The 18,418-nt window shown below is 42.2% G+C and overlaps 1 protein-coding gene across 1 annotated transcript in view; it reads left to right on the plus strand.

Annotated features, from left to right (window-relative positions):
• The window catches only part of KDM5B (lysine demethylase 5B), a 246,733-nt gene that overhangs the window by 63,398 nt on the left and 164,917 nt on the right, over nucleotides 1-18,418 (plus strand). Inside the window, 1 exon segment of the mRNA XM_030221829.1 lies at nucleotides 12,639-12,773. Coding sequence (XP_030077689.1) covers nucleotides 12,639-12,773 — 135 coding nt within the window.

Consider the following 18,418-nt stretch of genomic DNA (forward strand, 5'->3'; position numbering starts at 1 on the left):
CTTTGTAATTGGGCTTTTCTTCCAAGTTATTCCTGTATTAAAAAGTTCTCATTTCATGCTTCTTCATAAAAAAAGATAAACTCTAAGTGAGAGGAATGAGGAATTTAAGTGAATGAAAGAAGAATGTGGAGTCCATGCAAACATTTTTTGGTTTTGCATGGAGATGAACATTTTCATTGCAGCTGCATTTTATTAAGGGTTAAATCTTGGATTCCAGTCCCCCAGATCTGCCTTTCACATTAGGACAGATGTATAGTGGTTAATTAAAATATGTATTCTAAAATATAATCGCAACACTACTTTTATAATACTTTTTTTGTACTAAATTCATTCCTGTAATCTAAGGATGCTATATCACCCTGGTCACCCTAAAGATTTTTGCTTGATTGAATGCAGGGAGGTGTCCTATTTTCTGAAGGAAGTGGGAACTACTACTCCTATATACAGTGGTATAAAACCAAGATGGTTGTCTTTGAGTAGACCTGGATGATCCAGAAGTCCTGTTACATATGCACTATTTAACTATATTTCTTTGCCAGTGTGATCCTGCTAATTCATAATGCATGAGCAGATTTATCAGGTATTTTTAGGACATTGTATTCCTTAATTTTCATCTGTGAAAGGTATCTTGTAATTATGAAAACTATCATCAAAGCTATGCCTTTCAGTGATGACTTTGTCTGCAATGTTCTGGTAGCTTGAAGCTTTCATGGAAAGAAGGTATTTCAATCCTGTGCCCCATTAATCACCTTTTAAAGAAAATGCCCACCACAGTGATGCACAGCATACAAGCAACAGAATAACATAACTATAACTACCACCATACTGGGTCAGGCCATAGATCTCAGTGTCCAGCAATGGCCAGTGCAAGTCACAAGCCCATGGGCAGGCTCCCAGAAAAAAATATTTACCCCCATGGATAAGTTGTGGCTTCTCCCCTACTTGCTAATAATGATTTATGAATTTTTCTGATTGAGAAGGATATGTATCGGACAATAGTACATATATAGTGAACCTCAAAATGAAGGTTCAGTAATACCTTGTCTGTGGCAGGTTCATAGTTATTGGTTTTTTTTTTTTTTTTTTTTTTTTTGTACAATGCCTGTTCTGTGTCCTGAAAACCAAATACAACCAGATGAGAATTGGAAAGACCAAAACCTGTTACTACAGCTATTCCAAAACAATTACTCCTGGCCATTGGACCTGTATTTTGTACCTTGGGCTCAGACCTGCATGTGTTTCTTTCTGTTCTGACCCTTTCTGGGTGACCTGTCAACCCAGTGTCACAAGGCTACCTTTATTTTTCTCTAGAGAGGCAGAAAGGAGCCTGAGCAGGTAACTTCAGAATTGTTTCTGGCAGGGAATGGGCTAGGAGTTCCCTTCATTGTTATTTTTCACCTTATAAGTGAGCTGGATAAGCTGGAAAGGGGAGTTGTGTTCTGGTGCCGGGTCAGCATCACTTCGTCCTGTGAAACTGCAATAAAATGTTATCCCTGTCCACAAGTCTCCAGAGCAGTGCAAATCCCCAAGCCACCATTTTGTTTTTAATTAAAACATCCACAGGACCATCTCGGCATTCTACAGGCGAAAATTTAATGTCTTTTGGAAGCCAGAACTATAGAGGACGTTCCATCATAGGAAAGAGGTCAAGGTTTCTATTCAGGATATTTTCTTTTACCAACAGTGTTAGGTGTCACTAGGGAGGGGGAGCGGGAGATGGGGGTGGGGGGGGAATATGAAGTGTGTTGGGGATCAAATGAAGTTCTTTGTATGTGCTCATGGAAATATCTGTGCTGTACAATTGCAGTTATATTTGTAAGTTTTGGTTATACTCAATAAAATAAAATAAACTTAAAAAAAAAACAAAAACAGTGTTAGGTGGACTCTGACCTATCTTGGAGGTCTGAATGCATTTTTTTTAAAGGAAAAAAAATCAAAAATTCTCTTATCAAATGTCTTTCCTCTTATTTATCAGAACAATTGGCTGGCATTGCTTCCTTGAATCGTGTAAGTCTTTCGTATTCCAATTTGCTCTCATCACTGGAAGTACCTGAAATTTACCAAAGTCCAGGTGGCCAAGCTGGGCCCGGAAAAACAAGTGCCATCCTCCCCTTCACATACCAAATTAGTTAGAGCTGTGTCTTATCTTCTGAATTCCAACATATTTTCACACAATCAAAGTTAAACAACCATTTTTAAACAGAAGTACTTCTAATCAACAATACAGACCCCCGATTGCACTGGTCGGTCCAGACAGGGTTGAAAAACAATCTTTAAAATTCACTTCCATTACACCAGGAAACTTGAACGAGTATGGAGAAAGACAAAAGATGAGCACACACTCAATGCATGGAAACAAACACATAGAAAATACAAATAAGACAAACCAAAAGGTCCTATTACAAAACTAAAATAGGACCGGATTACAAAGATCTGAAGAAACTATTCCAACTCGTAAATAAGCTACTAGACACCACTCCTGTCACCACGACCAACACAAGACATCCCATCTGCAGACAAACTCGCTAATTACTTTAACAAAAAAATAATAAAACTATGCAGCACACTTCCTCAGCACAACACTAACATTGAAAACTTCCTCGACAACCTGGACCTAATCCCTGGTGGATGTCCAGCTGACCGTATCTGGTCAACATTTACTCTCCTCGCCGTTGAATCAGTTACAAAAGCAACTCATACGTTTGCCAGCACCCACTGCAAACTGGATATATGTCCCAGTCATCTACTCAAATCCGCCCCCGACTGCTTCATGGCAGACCTCACATCTTACCTAAACTTCAGGCTACAACAAGGTCTCTTCCCCGTGGAATATGGTAACATCCTACTCACCCCAATACCTAAAGACGCCAAGAAAAACACTAACCCAGTTGCGTCTATCCCACTAGTAGTCAAACTGATGAAGAGCTTGGTGACCAAACAGCTTACGGAATACATGGACAAGTTCTCAATATTACACGACTCACAGTCAGGATTTTGCCCCCACCATAGTACTGAAACCGTCCTAGTTACTGTCCTGGCCAAATTCAAGCAAGAAATAGCCACTGGTAAAAGTATACTTCTCCTCTAATTCGACATGTCGAGTGCATTCGACATGGTCAACCACAATATACTACTAAGACTCCTTGGTCACTTCTGGATTGATGGAAATGTACTTAACTGGATAAAGGGTTTTCTAACCACTAGAAATTACCAAATAAAATCAAATTCAAATATATCACCACCGTGGAAAGCTACCTGTGGAGTACCTCAAGGATCACCATTATCACCAATACTCTTCAACATGATGATGATCCCACTGGCAAAGTCCCTATCCAACTGAGGCCTCAACCCGTTCATCTATGCAGATGACGTCACAATTTACATTCCCTTCAGTCATGACCTAACAGAAATAACCAATGAAATCAATTGCGGCCTGAACATCATGGACTCCTGGACAAACTCATTCCAATTGAAACTGAACACTGAAAAAACACACTGCCTCATCCTCTCATCTCAACATAACAAGTACAAACCCACATCCATAAACACCCCAGAACACACCCTCCCTACCTCAGACAGCCTAAAAAATACTTGGCGTCATAATCGACCATAACCTTACCCTTGAGAGCCAAGTAAACTCCGTAATGAATCATGGAATCGGAGGTAGGGTATTATTATGGATTAAGAACTGGTTGAAAGATAGGAAGCAGAGAGTAGGATTGCGTGGCCAGTATTCTCAGTGGAGGAGGGTAGTTAGTGGGGTCCCGCAGGGGTCTGTGCTGGGTCCGTTGCTTTTTAATGTATTTATAAATGACCTAGAGATGGGAATAACTAGTGAGGTAATTAAATTCGCCGATGACACAAAATTATTCAGGGTCGTCAAGTCGCAGGAGGAATGTGAACGATTACAGGAGGACCTTGCGAGACTGGGAGAATGGGCGTGCAAGTGGCAGATGAAGTTCAATGTTGACAAGTGCAAAGTGATGCATGTGGGTAAGAGGAACCCGAATTATAGCTACGTCTTGCAAGGTTCCGCGTTAGGAGTTACGGATCAAGAAAGGGATCTGGGTGTCGTCGTCGATGATACGCTGAAACCTTCTGCTCAGTGTGCTGCTGCGGCTAGGAAAGCGAATAGAATGTTGGGTGTTATTAAGAAGGGTATGGAGTCCAGGTGTGCGGATGTTATAATGCCGTTGTATCGCTCCATGGTGCGACCGCACCTGGAGTATTGTGTTCAGTACTGGTCTCCGTATCTCAAAAAAGATATAGTAGAATTGGAAAAGGTACAGCGAAGGGCGACGAAAATGATAGTGGGGATGGGACGACTTTCCTATGAAGAGAGGCTGAGAAGACTAGGGCTTTTCAGCTTGGAGAAGAGACGGCTGAGGGGAGATATGATAGAAGTGTATAAAATAATGAGTGGAATGGATCGGGTGGATGTGAAGCGACTGTTCACGCTATCCAAAAATACTAGGACTAGAGGGCATGAGTTGAAGCTACAGTGTGGTAAATTTAAAACGAATCGGAGAAAATTTTTCTTCACCCAACGTGTAATTAGACTCTGGAATTCATTGCCGGAGAACGTGGTACGGGCGGTTAGCTTGACGGAGTTTAAAAAGGGGTTAGATAGATTCCTAAAGGACAAGTCCATAGACCGCTATTAAATGGACTGGAAAAAATTCCTCATTTTTAGGTACAACTTGTCTGGAATGTTTTTACGTTTGGGGAGCGTGCCAGGTGCCCTTGACCTGGATTGGCCACTGTCGGTGACAGGATGCTGGGCTAGATGGACCTTTGGTCTTTCCCAGTATGGCACTACTTATGTACTTATGTACTTATGTACTAATGAAGAAAATGTTTTACTCAATGTGGAAAACTCAAACGAATAAAACCTTTCTTCCCAAGGGAAAGTTTTCGAAACCTAATACAGTCAATGGTCCTAAGCCATACAGATTACTGCTATGGAATCTATGCAGGGTGTAAAGAACAACTCGCAAAAAAAACTCCAGACCGCACAAAACACAGCAGCCAGGCTGATATTTGGTAAAACATGCTTCGAAAGTGCTAAACCCCGCCGAGAAAAGCTACACTGGCTCCCAATCAAAGAACGGATCATCTTCAAAATCTGTACCTTGGTCCACAAAATTATCTATGGCGTAGTCCCAGGATACATGACAGACCTCATAGATCTACCAACCAGAAACAGATTTGCATCATCACGATCATACCTAAACCTACATTACCCAAATTGCAGAGGACTGAAATACAAAACAACTTATGCATCCAGCTTCTCCTACCTAAGCGCACAACTATGGAATAGACTCTCTAAAGCTGTGAAAATAATCCATGACCATCTGAACTTCAGAAAATCATTAAAAACCACCCTCTTCAAAAAGGCTTACCTCACCTGATGCAATGAAAATCCCCACACCCAGCAACACAATACAACTATGATCGTACTGGACAATATACAATCTTCATCCCTTCCATCCTCATGGTGCCTGATACACACCTACCTCATTTTGACTGCAATATAACCTGTATTTGTTATCAACCGATTGGCGACGCCTGTACGGTACAATGTAAGCCACATTGAGCCTGCAAATAGGTGGGAAAATGACTATTTCAGATTTTGGTTAGTGTAAAAGAATTTGGCTGTAGCCAGGATTTTACAGGTGTGGAACCATTATATTGGTGATATTCCTGAAAAATAATTGTCCTTCCCAGTTTAGAAGCATAGGGGAACCGCTTTGTCTCCTAAAAAGAATGTAGTCTCCCAGTGTCCAGATCTCTTGTTTTTTTTTTTTTTGTTACATTTGTACCCCGCGCTTTCCCACTCATGACAGGCTCAATGCGGCTTACATGGGGCAATGGAGGGTTAAGTGACTTGCCCAGAGTCGCAAGGAGCTGCCTGTGCCTGAAGTGGGAATCGAACTCAGTTCCTCAGTTCCCCAGGACCAAAGTCCACCACCCTAACCACTAGGCCACTCCTCCATTCATATCTCCCCGCCCCCCAAAAAATCTTTTCTGCATGACCTAGTCTCCAGGACATTCGACCTGTATTTTCTACCTTGGGCTCAGACCTACATGTGTTTCTGTTCAGACCCTTTCAGGGTGACCTGCCTTAATCTGCTGTTGGTTGACTAAACACTTGCACCCCCCCCCCCCCCCCCAAACACACACCCCTGATAGTCTTCTAATCTTGATGAATACTTGGAGCAACTTAGATGATCTCTTTAGTTCGGAGTATTCTGGCACCAACGTCTCAGCTTCTTGAGCCATTATTGTCAAAAGCCAGCTGTGCCAGAACTTGATACAGATGTAGGCTAAAAAAAAAATTGAATTAGATTTTTTCCCAGCTTCAGTGCTAGAAAGATGTGACCCAGGATTACACCTATCAGCATCATCTGCTTCTGTATTGTGTTATACGCTTGATGCTCCATAGCTACTCAGTATTTTGGAGAATTGTAGTCTGAGAATTCCTGAAACTCCAAATGCTATTAATCTCTGGATAATCTTTCATTGGAGTCTTCCTTACACCAAGATGAAATGTGCTGGCCTTCCAAGAATCTTTCCTTTCTAGGTTTAAAGGTAGCTCAGGGCTTCCTTTTTTTCTATAGAGTATGAGTTCCAAAACTTTGAATGGAAGTCTACTTGGCACACTTCAAATCACTGAGAAGGCTAGACAGCTTGAAGTAGAGGCATCAGTGAGTCCAGTGGAACAAACATAGCTACCCTCAAACATTGTCATCTCCTTTAGCCTTCCCATTTCCCCCCACAATCATAACTTGTTTCCTTGCCTATATTTACCCTCCTCTCCTTCCCACCACCTTTTCAACCAGCATACTTGTTCTTCTCGATTGTTTGTTGTGTGTGTGTGTGTGTTTAAATTTTGATCTGGTTTAAAGGTACAGCTGTTTTTACCTGTAATGACACAGTGGTGATGATCCCATACAGCATAGTCCAGGTGGAAAAGATGGCCATGAAATACTGAATCCAGGCAGACACATGAGTTGCCATTTCCAAACTATCACCACAGTGTGGTTATTGAATTTACCCACCAAATGTCTAAGACCCATTTCTGTATACCACCAGTTTGTGAGCCTAGACCTTGGGTCTTTCCTTGTGAGGAACCACAGTTATCAGAATATAGTATGGTCCTGTGTAGTTGCTTGTGAACTTTATGGCTGAATTATTGCCTACCATTGTGAAAAAAACTACACAATTTGTTGACTCTCTCCTTCAAAATAAACTTCATGCCATTATAGGCATGGCAGGAAAAGAATCTGGGGCATCAAGTAACCCAGATGACAGAAATTTATGGTTTGGTCCTGTTGGCATCTCTTCCATCAGGTATCTGAGTTGTGGCAATTGTATTGCTGTGTTTGATTCTCCTGTGGGCAGGATTTAGACAGTTGTGGTTGCTTTTATCAGCAGGGCCCAATTACTGGACTGTGGAAAGGGGAAGAAGCTGGAAATTCTTACTTTTTGTTTTTTGTGTTTAGGAAATGGAGTTAATAAAAATGAGTAGACTGCCCTGTATTTAATCATCTATCATCATTGGCTCCCCTTATCTTTATGGATTAATCCAACCTTTTCCTAGTTTCCTAAGCTTGCTTGCTTTTTTTTTTTATTTTTTTATTCAAAATTTTTCATACTGTATAAAACAAAACATCAAAGATGCCCATAAACATGGAATATCAACAAACAATGTAATATCAGCATAGACTATTCCGCAACCAGGGACAACCTCCCCCAGGAACAACCCCCTACCCAATGCCATATTAAACATCTCATCAGATGAGTGTTCACTGTTCAATGAGTGCCCCAACCCAAACTTCTGCCTTAATCCCTCCCCTCCCTAGCAGTGATAAGATCCACCAGATGGGCCCATTTTTCTTGTGATGGATCATATTGTCCGTGGCAGCTACATAAGTACATAAGTAGTGCCATACTGGGAAAGACCAAAGGTCCATCTAGCCCAGCATCCTGTCACCGACAGTGGCCAATCCAGGTCAAGGGCACCTGGCACGCTCCCCAAACGTAAAAACATTCCAGACAAGTTATACCTAAAAATGCGGAATTTTTCCAAGTCCATTTAATAGCGGTCTATGGACTTGTCCTTTAGGAATCTATCTAACCCCTTTTTAAACTCCGTCAAGCTAACCGCCCGTACCACGTTCTCCGGCAACGAATTCCAGAGTCTAATTACACGTTGGGTGAAGAAAACTTTTCTCCGATTTGTTTTAAATTTACCACACTGTAGCTTCAACTCATGCCCTCTAGTCCTAGTATTTTTGGATAGCGTGAACAGTCGCTTCACATCCACCCGATCCATTCCACTCATTATTTTATACACTTCTATCATATCTCCCCTCAGCCGTCTCTTCTCCAAGCTGAAAAGCCCTAGCCTTCTCAGCCTCTCTTCATAGGAAAGTCGTCCCATCCCCACTATCATTTTCGTCGCCCTTCGCTGTACCTTTTCCAATTCTACTATATCTTTTTGAGATACGGAGACCAGTACTGAACACAATACTCCAGGTGCGGTCGCACCATGGAGCGATACAACGGCATTATAACATCCGCACACCTGGACTCCATACCCTTCCTAATAACACCCAACATTCTATTCGCTTTCCTAGCCGCAGCAGCACACTGAGCAGAAGGTTTCAGCGTATCATCGACGACGACACCCAGATCCCTTTCTTGATCCGTAACTCCTAACGCGGAACCTTGCAAGACGTAGCTATAATTCGGGTTCCTCTTACCCACATGCATCACTTTGCACTTGTCAACATTGAACTTCATCTGCCACTTGCACGCCCATTCTCCCAGTCTCGCAAGGTCCTCCTGTAATCGTTCACATTCCTCCTGCGACTTGACGACCCTGAATAATTTTGTGTCATCGGCGAATTTAATTACCTCACTAGTTATTCCCATCTCTAGGTCATTTATAAATACATTAAAAAGCAACGGACCCAGCACAGACCCCTGCGGGACCCCACTAACTACCCTCCTCCACTGAGAATACTGGCCACGCAATCCTACTCTTTGCTTCCTATCTTTCAACCAGTTCTTAATCCATAATAATACCCTACCTCCGATTCCATGACTCTGCAATTTCTTCAGGAGTCTTTCGTGCGGCACTTTGTCAAACGCCTTCTGAAAATCCAGATATACAATATCAACCGGCTCCCCATTGTCCACATGTTTGCTTACCACCTCAAAAAAATGCATTAGATTGGTGAGGCAAGACTTCCCTTCACTAAATCCGTGCTGACTTTGTCTCATCAGTCCATGTTTTTGTATATGCTCTGCAATTTTATTCTTAATAATAGCCTCCACCATCTTGCCCGGCACCGACGTCAGACTCACCGGTCTATAATTTCCAGGATCTCCTCTGGAACCCTTCTTAAAAATCGGAGTAACATTGGCTACCCTCCAGTCTTCCGGTACTACACTCGATTTTAGGGACAGATTGCATATTTCTAACAGTAGCTCCGCAAGTTCATTTTTTAGTTCTATTAATACTCTGGGATGAATACCATCAGGTCCCGGTGATTTACTACTCTTCAGCTTGCTGAACTGACCCATTACATCCTCCAAGGTTACAGAGAATTTGTTTAGTTTCTCCGACTCCCCCGCTTCAAATATTCTTTCCGGCACCAGTGTCCCCCCCCAAATCCTCCTCGGTGAAGACCGAACCAAAGAATTCATTTAATTTCTCCGCTACGGCTTTGTCCTTCTTGATCGCCCCTTTAACACCATTTTCGTCCAGCGGCCCAACCGACTCTTTGGCCGGTTTCCTGCTTTTAATGTATCTAAAAAATTTTTTACTATGTATTTTTGCTTCCAACGCTAATTTCTTCTCAAAGTCCTTTTTTGCCCTCCTTATCTCCGCTTTGCATTTGGCTTGGCATTCCTTATGATCTATCCTGTTACTTTCAGTTGGTTCTCTTCTCCACTTTCTGAAGGATTGTTTTATGGCTCTAATGATTTCCTTTATCTTACTGTTTAGCCACGCCGGCTGACGTTTAGTCTTTTTTCCCTTTTTTCTAATACGTGGAATATATTTGTCCTGAACCTCCATATCTCGTTGTACCTTTTAAATGCAATATCCAATCCTTTAGTGTGGGCCCAATGGAATGCTTTCACTTGGCAACTATCTCACTTTTGGCTGCTGACAGTTGTTTAAATCTCTGTTGCCATTTAGGTCCTATCCTATTACTCAAGCCCAACAGGCATGCTTTGGGATCGAAAGGAAAACCAGTCTCCAAGCTTCTTTCCATTAAACGAACCACATCCTGCCAAGAGGCAGAGTTTCCCACATGTCCACCAGATGTGAAAAATGTCCCCCGTTCTTCCAGGCATCTCCAACAAATATCTGTAGTACTGTGGGGAAACACAGTTTTTAACTTTACCGGAGTGTAATACCAATGAGTAACAACACTTACAAGCATTTTCCCTAATCAATATATAAATGGAGGCCTTTTATTTTTTCCCCCCAGTATTTTTATTGAGAAATTAACATAAACATCAGTAAGGCATTTTGCATATTTATACATATAACATCATAGCCCTCCCTTCCCCCCCCTCTGTGCCCACCCCCTCCCAGATTACTCAGAACAAGAAGTTCATGGCCATTGTTAGTCCAAGTCCAGCATTCATTTAAGTGGGAACCAACCAGCAGAGACAGCACTTATAACAGCGGGACCACCAGCTGTGGGGCGTCCAAGTCAATCCCTGAGCGGGATCTCCACTCTCTGTATTTGTCCCAGAGTTTAAAAAATTGAGTCACTTGTCCATTTCGAATAGCTGTAAGTTTTGACATCTGATATAAATAGTCCATTTTATGAACCACCTTTATCACTGGCGGCGCATGTGGGCTCTTCCATGATGAAGCCAGTGTTATCTTGCCCGCTACCAGGAAAGTCGAGGCTAGGCGATGTAAGGCTGGTGGGAACCCTGGGGGGCGGAAATGCAGTAGACAATGATCTGCAGTGGCCGGGTATTCCTTTCCCAGCAGTTGGCTGAGTTGTCCAAGCAATTCCGTCCAATAGTTTTTTATTTTTGGACAGGACCACCAGATATGAAACATGTCTCCCACTGCCTGACAGCCCCTCCAACAATGGCTCGAAGTTTGTTTAAACATTTTAGCTATTCGATCAGGTGTATAATACCAGTGATACAGGATCTTGTAACCATTCTCTATCATGGAGCTACTTATAGATGCTCTTAACATATAGCCAAAAGCTCGCTCCCAGCTTTGCATATCATGACTGACCCCCGTATCACGTTCCCATTGCTATGTATATTTCAGAATTGGTACCCTATAATAGCGCTGCATATATTTGAGAAACACATCCCCTGGTGCTCCCCCCCCCCCCCCCCCCCCCATTGCACGCTCCAGATCTGTCTCCTCCAGTTGTAACTCCTCTCATGCTTTGCGAAAAATATAGTCCCTTATCCGGCTATAATGAACGAGGTGGTGCGAAGGGAGGCCAAACTCCTCCCACAGCTCATCAAAGGACAAAAATGCTCCCTCCTCCCATAGCTGTCCCAGCTGTCTCAGGCCCCTCCCCCCATGCAAAGCCAGGAGCGCCTCGTATAGACATTTGGCAGAAATATTGCCTGTCGGGGTAAAGTTTTTGGCTTATATCGCACCATGTTTGGGAGGGGGAGGCGAACCGCCAAGGGAGCAAGTGCAGCCAGGGCCTGTATGTGGGACCTAGGTAGCCACAGAACTGAGGCCAACTGTGTGAAACCTAACCATTGTTCTATTTGGAGCCAAAGTTTATTGCTATCATTGGTCCACCCCACCAAGAATCGCAGCTGTGCTGCCTGAAAATACAGTGAAAAATTTGGACCTCCCATTCCCCCTTTCCTTTTAGATTGGTAGAGCACCTCAGCTCGCACCCATGGAGGTTTATGTTTCCAGATAAATGCTAATGGAGGCCTTTTTAACTTCATAAAATACTCTTTCTTATTCCCCCTGAATCAGTTCTACCCCTGAGTCGTCTTCCCATTGTATCATATTTATTTTGCACTTTGAGACAAACGGAGTTTGTCTTTCGTTCTTGGCATAATGTTGGTATGAAGACAAACTGCCATTGGAAGTCCTGTGACAACTCCAGGCTTTGTGCTATGGCTGTGAAGTAGGGGATGGGGTGAGTGGTATGTCCACTGTGGTGGGGTGCAGATGCAGTTGCAACATACAAGGTTTGGCCAGAATCATTCTGGGTGTTTGGTAGCCCCAGTTGGAACAGTAAGTCATCCTACATTGCAGTTATCCCAAACCTAAGTACTTGGAAGTAGAAATGGCAGACTTTTATGCTCTGCTGACTTCTGATTCTGGACACAAACTGAAAAGTTTACATTTGGTCTGCAGATGGATGGTGTAAATTGAGTGTGCTTTCACCAGATGAACAGGTTAGTTTATTTTTGAAACTTTGCTACTAAATATCTATCCTAGAATGCTACTCTCAAAAACTGTATTTTGCTAAGTAAAACTGTTGTGCCAATTTCTTATCCATTTCTGGTTTTGATGATATGTTCAGACTTATAAAATACTTGATGCTTCCAAGCACATTGAGCAAAAGGGCTGACATCAATCTCAAGTTTTGTGTATTTTTTTCTAGTGTTTGCAGAAGCCAAATCTCATAAATGATGTGAAAGACAGAGAGTACAAGCCCCATGATATTCCTCAGCGACAGTCTGTTCAACCTTCTGAAACGTGCCCTCCTGCAAGGCGAGCCAAACGCATGAGAGCTGAGGTGGGTCCCAAACCTATTTTGTGCTGTGCAGCAATATAAGAGTAGGGTGGTATACATGGGTGTGCACACCTGTTTGGGATGTTTTCCCTGCACAGAATGCAAAAGTTGCAGCTCTGTTGGGGGAGGGGGAGGAGATTGGATACTAAAGTGGATTTTACTACACTTTTCCTCCTTCAAAGTGTCTCATTCTGGAAAAGGATGTGGGTAAACTCTCTCTCCTTTTCAAGTTTTTTTTGTTTTTGTTTTTGTTGTTTTTAAATTGTTCATAGGTCTCCACAGAACTGACTGGTGGTTTCTTCTGAGTTTTGTGATATACCCAGAATGCTTTGAACAGTTTGACACACTGTAATTAAGAGTTTTAGATGAATAGTAATCTTAGTGTGGCCTCTTAAGTGTAAATAATTCATTTTTTAATGCTTGGCATGTGAGCAGCAGAGAGTGAGACACAAAATTCAGATAATTTGATGCCCAAAATGATGATGCTGCCCAGTAAAACCTGTGAAGCCCATAAGTAGTAAGTCATAATGGTGACAGATTTTGCTATTAATGCAAAGTATAAATTCAGGTCCTGATAATCAGGATGGCCTTGCACATCACTCAGACTCGCTGGTTGTATCTGTGAAGTGCTTCTAACATCCTACACTTGGCCAGGGCCGCTGAGAGAGGGAGGAAGGTGGGGGGCAAACTTCCACCTGCCCGGTCTCCAAGTGGTCATGGGCCCAGCGCAGGCAAGCTTCTTTCTGCTTACTACAGGTTTGTCCTCTCCTGTTCCTGTGTACTGCTCAGGTCCCGGATGATTGCATTAGCTCAATATCGAGTTAATGCGATCATCCAGGTCCTGGCAAGGACAGGAGCAGGAGAGGATAGACTTGCTGGTGCCGGTTCCAGGCTTCCCCCCCCCCCCCCCCCCCGGAGGCAGAAAGATAAGGTGGTGCGAGTGGGGGGGCGGGGGGGGGGGCGCGGCATGTGGCGGTCTGGTGCAGGCCGGGCCCAACTGTGTCACTGCACTTGGCTGGGTGTGTCCTGGTGTGTTTCACCGCGTCCAGGGGAGGCCATGCTTATCGGAGATGGTGCACACGCCACTGCCTTGACTGAAGAACAGGTAGAAGATCAAGGTACATCCTTGGCATCTGCTTCTCTGCTCTAGTCCTGTTCATGACACCGATGTAGTTAATTATTTTATTTCACTGGGGACTTAGAACGATGGGGCACAGTTACCATCAAGGGTGCTGACATCACTTCCTCTGGAGTCACTGTAGTTTGCTTCACTGCTAAAACCTGGGGATGGGTTTTGACTGAAACAAGTGTCTAGTCTTTACTGATCTTTTCCCTTGATTCTCTACCAGCACAGGGAAGCGTAAAGATCCTCTGGCAATTGGGTGCTTTGGATAGTATCCCAGAGCAGTAGACTTAACGATAGTCTGTTTTTGAGATGGACATGGGGAAGCCACTGCTTGCCTCGAGATTGGTAGCATGGAATGGTGGTACGAATTGGGTTTCTGCCAGGTACTTGTGGCCTGAATTGGCTACTGTTGGGCTAGATGGACCATTGGTTTGACCCGGTATAGCTATTCTTATGTTCTTAAAATAAACTTCATAAAAAGTAACCAAATCGTGTATTTGAGATATAATTTACTGTCATTTACATTTTGTTTTAAATAACTTATCGCAGCATATTAATCTGTAAAATATTATAGAACATGCAAGAAGTCCACAGTAGTAACCTAAACAGAAACAGCTTGTAAAAATGGGTATTCTTTCAGCTGTTGTGTAAACTGAATAATAGAAGCAGTTTTACATAGGTCAGTTGGTAGCGCATTCCATAACATAGCGTCCTCAACACAGAAGAATGGAATTCATTTAATCTTATGTGATGAAAAGAGGGTATATCAAGCAGTAGTTTATCTGTGGGACATAAAGCACGTGCAGGGCAATAAATCTTTGAGTTTGCAATGGCCTGTGGTGCCGGTCCCTCCCCACTCCTCACCCAAATACAGTCCTGCAAATGAGAAATAGTAAATTGTTCGAGCAAATATGTGACTGAAAAAAAAGGGGGGGGGGGGGGTTAACTCAACAATTCAGCAACTGGCTTCTGGCTTGGGAGGTAAGGGTCTGCACATGACAGAAGTGTTTCCCTGTTTCATCTGAAAAATCATGCACTTGAAGTCTATCCATTCTCAATTGATAAATCATGTAGGAGCTCCAGCGTTGTCGAGAGGATGTCTCAGAGGATAACCAAGCAAAGGCGCAGGTTCTCTGCAGCTCTATTGCACAGGCCCATCAATTATATACTCCTCAAACAGTGCTGGCAGGTATTGAACATTCAAGGTCCATAATCTATGAAAGTCATCTAGAACTCCCATCCGAAACTGTTGCACTACTAAGCAAGATACGAACAAATCTTTTCCAGAGACAGGAAAACTGTAGAGCTAGAAGACATGAATTGAGGTTGCAGGGTGGTAGACATGAGAGTAACATCAGAAAATACTTTTTCATGGAGAGGATGGTGGATGTCTGGAATGTCCTGGGGGAGGTGAGTGAAGGAATTCAAAAACACGTGGAATAAACATAGAGGATAACTATATAGAAGAGTGGAATGAAATCAAAACTTAAATTAGGGCATAGAAGAGTGTTACCTGTATTACACAGAGTGACAATAACTTTGGCTGCCTTGTTGGACAGACTTGATGTGTACTGTATAGATCTTTATTTACTATGTTACTTTTTTCCTATGAGACAAGCTTGATGCACCCTAAAATTCCAGTGGTTACAGCCAGTACTCAAGAAATTCAGGTGTACATCTTATTCCCAAGTAAACTTAAATACTGTCACCATCCAGTCTAGCAAGGGGTATACCTTTCTAAATTCCACCCTACACAATTATTCTCATCTCTGATGCATCCAATCTATGGATGGACTTCATCTAAGGCCTTTGGCCTCATTTAAAGAGGGTTCAGCTTTGTCAAACATTGAGCAGTCATGCTTTAAAGTCTCTCAGACACCAAGTGGCCAACTAAAATGTATTTCAGACTGACATGTTGCCATGTACTGCCTGAAGAAGCAGGTTCAAGCACTTTCTTCCTGTGTTAGGAAACTGTTAAATTGTGATTGAGGTGCATCTATGTAGGCCATAATTTGCCCATCTATTATTATGTCCAACTCTTAAACTGCTGTTTTTGCTTCAGTTCAGGGCTTCCCACTGATGATCACATTTAAGCATTATCTAATGGTTATGTCTAGCTTCTCTACAAATTAATTTATGCTTGTCTGAGCAGGCAGGAGCTTTTTCACAAGCCCTCTAGAAAAGTGTCTACTAAGTGTAATTTAAGTGCCTGAAGCAGTCTTTAGCTGCTCTGGGTTATTTCATTTCAGGAGGTAGAGCTGCCAAGTTAAGTTGCAGCAGGAACACTTTTTTGGACAGTCCTGGTTTTGAACTTGCATCCCAAGACTGGTATTTGTAGTTTCTACCCATTGAAATTGGTGCTGCAGGTTCCATATGCATCAGGATAGAGTTGCCTGAAATACAGGGTTGGCCTAAAATCTCTCTTGGAACTGGATAATTGGGAGCTCTGTAAAAGTATGGTGGACCCTCTTTAGAATAAAACTGAAAGCGGTGATAATATTTAAGGCAGCTAATTGCTTGCCTAGTTGAACGTACCTTTAATTTGCTTGTTTTGGTCTCAATCAGGCCAATTTAGCTTACTCTTAAGAACAGTGCGATACATATTAACATATTAGATGACAGAAGCTAAATATGTGTAGCAAGGGTGAAAAGGTAAGTTTTCCAAGTTTTATTTAAAAATTTGATATACTTCCCATAAGAACAACCTGGATGGTTTACAATATAAAATTATGTATATTTAAAAAAAAAAAAAAAGCCAAGCCAATGACAGAAAAGAATAAAATGGCAACAAGCATAAAAACAAACACAATATAAAATAAAACAAATCAACACATAGCATACCATATTATGCAACAGCATATCATATCAAATCTATCATACATACATACATGTATGTATATGCATGTAAGTAAAATCCAGTTCTAAGTGAAGGGCCAGCAAACATGTAGGAGAAAATTCATCATGAGGAGGTTCCAAAAGCCTCCTGAAACAAATATAATTTAAGCAGTCGCTTAAACATATGAAATGACTCCTTCAACTGTAAATATGGCATCTATTCCAGGAGAGTGGACCAGCAACGCTAAGCATTTTAGTAGGTATAGTTTCTAAACCAAAGGTCTGGAACTGGAACTTAAAAAAGACTGCACAGGCATGTACAAGATTAACAAATCTGCCAAATATGCTTGTAAGACGAATCTTTTAAACCAAGCAAAGAAGTTTAAATTGTATCCTGTAAATAATAGGCAACCAATGTTCCTATCTCAAAAGAGGGGGTAACATGGTCATATTTACGTGAGTTAGTCAACAACTTGATTCCCGTGTTTTGGACCAGTTGTAATCAGTTTGTCAGAGTGACGCATCCCATTCTAAAGAGCGTTACAGTAGTCGAGCTGAGCCATAATAAAAGAATGTATCAGGACATAGAGCAGCAACATAAAAAGGTGCCGAACAGAATATAACACACACACAATAGAATGTCTGCTGAACTACCTGACAAACCAGTGCATGGAAGGCCTAGTTTTGATCTAAGAACTCTTAAAATCTTGACTAAAATTCAATTTCCTGCCATAAATAGTGAATGTGTTAGCATAGGAGAGACAGTTATAGCAAACGATACTGCACACACCTATTAAACTAAACAATGCCACATAATTTGGCAACAGATACTAATTTTCAAAAGTATATCATAGATAAATAGAAAGCATATGATGATTTTAACCAACACCATGCAGATACTCCCAGATTGTTCTGGGAATCAGGGAAAGCAGTGATGAGAGGAGAAATTCTTTCCTATCTTTCCTACAGGAAGAAACTGTTGTATAAGTCCTCATTTCACAACTCAGGGAAAGGGAAATGGGACTTGATATACCGCCTTTCTGAGGTGGTTTTTTTTTTTTTTGCAACTATATTCAACGTGGTTTACATATATTCAAGTACTTAGTTTGTACCAGGGGCAATGGAGGGTTAAATGACTTGCCCAGAGTCACAAGGAGCTGCAGTGGGAATCGAACTCAGTTCCCCAGGATCAAAGTCAGGCTACTCCTCCACTCAGCACAGAGATACTTGGCTTGCCATTTGACCAGAGATGCTGGCGAGTAATATGTCAATATTCAACATACATTGAATGAATTACTCCACCAATGTACACAAAATAGCATGAAATATGGAAGACATAGATTCTTTAAATATGGGAATTGAATGGGCACATGTTGAGAGGATAGTATTGCTGATCATTTGTAAAATGCTGAAAAAGAATTGCTACCTTATATGCAGATCAAGGTGCCCACCGCCCCCCCCCCCCCCACACAAACGAGTGTTAACAGATTTTTTGAAAGGTTTACCAATACCACAGTTGACTCAAGAGGTCTTGGATTTGTTAAATGCCCCCTGTTCAGTAGAGGAAATCACAAATGCTATCACATCATCTGCAACACAAAAAAGCCCAGGCTTCAGTGGACTTCCCTCTAGAGTTTTATAAGATCTTGGCGCATCATGTTACCCCTACACTATGTGCGGTGTACGA

The sequence above is a fragment of the Microcaecilia unicolor genome, chromosome 12 (genome assembly GCF_901765095.1).
Source record: "Microcaecilia unicolor chromosome 12, aMicUni1.1, whole genome shotgun sequence".
Taxonomy (NCBI): Eukaryota; Metazoa; Chordata; class Amphibia; order Gymnophiona; family Siphonopidae; genus Microcaecilia; species Microcaecilia unicolor.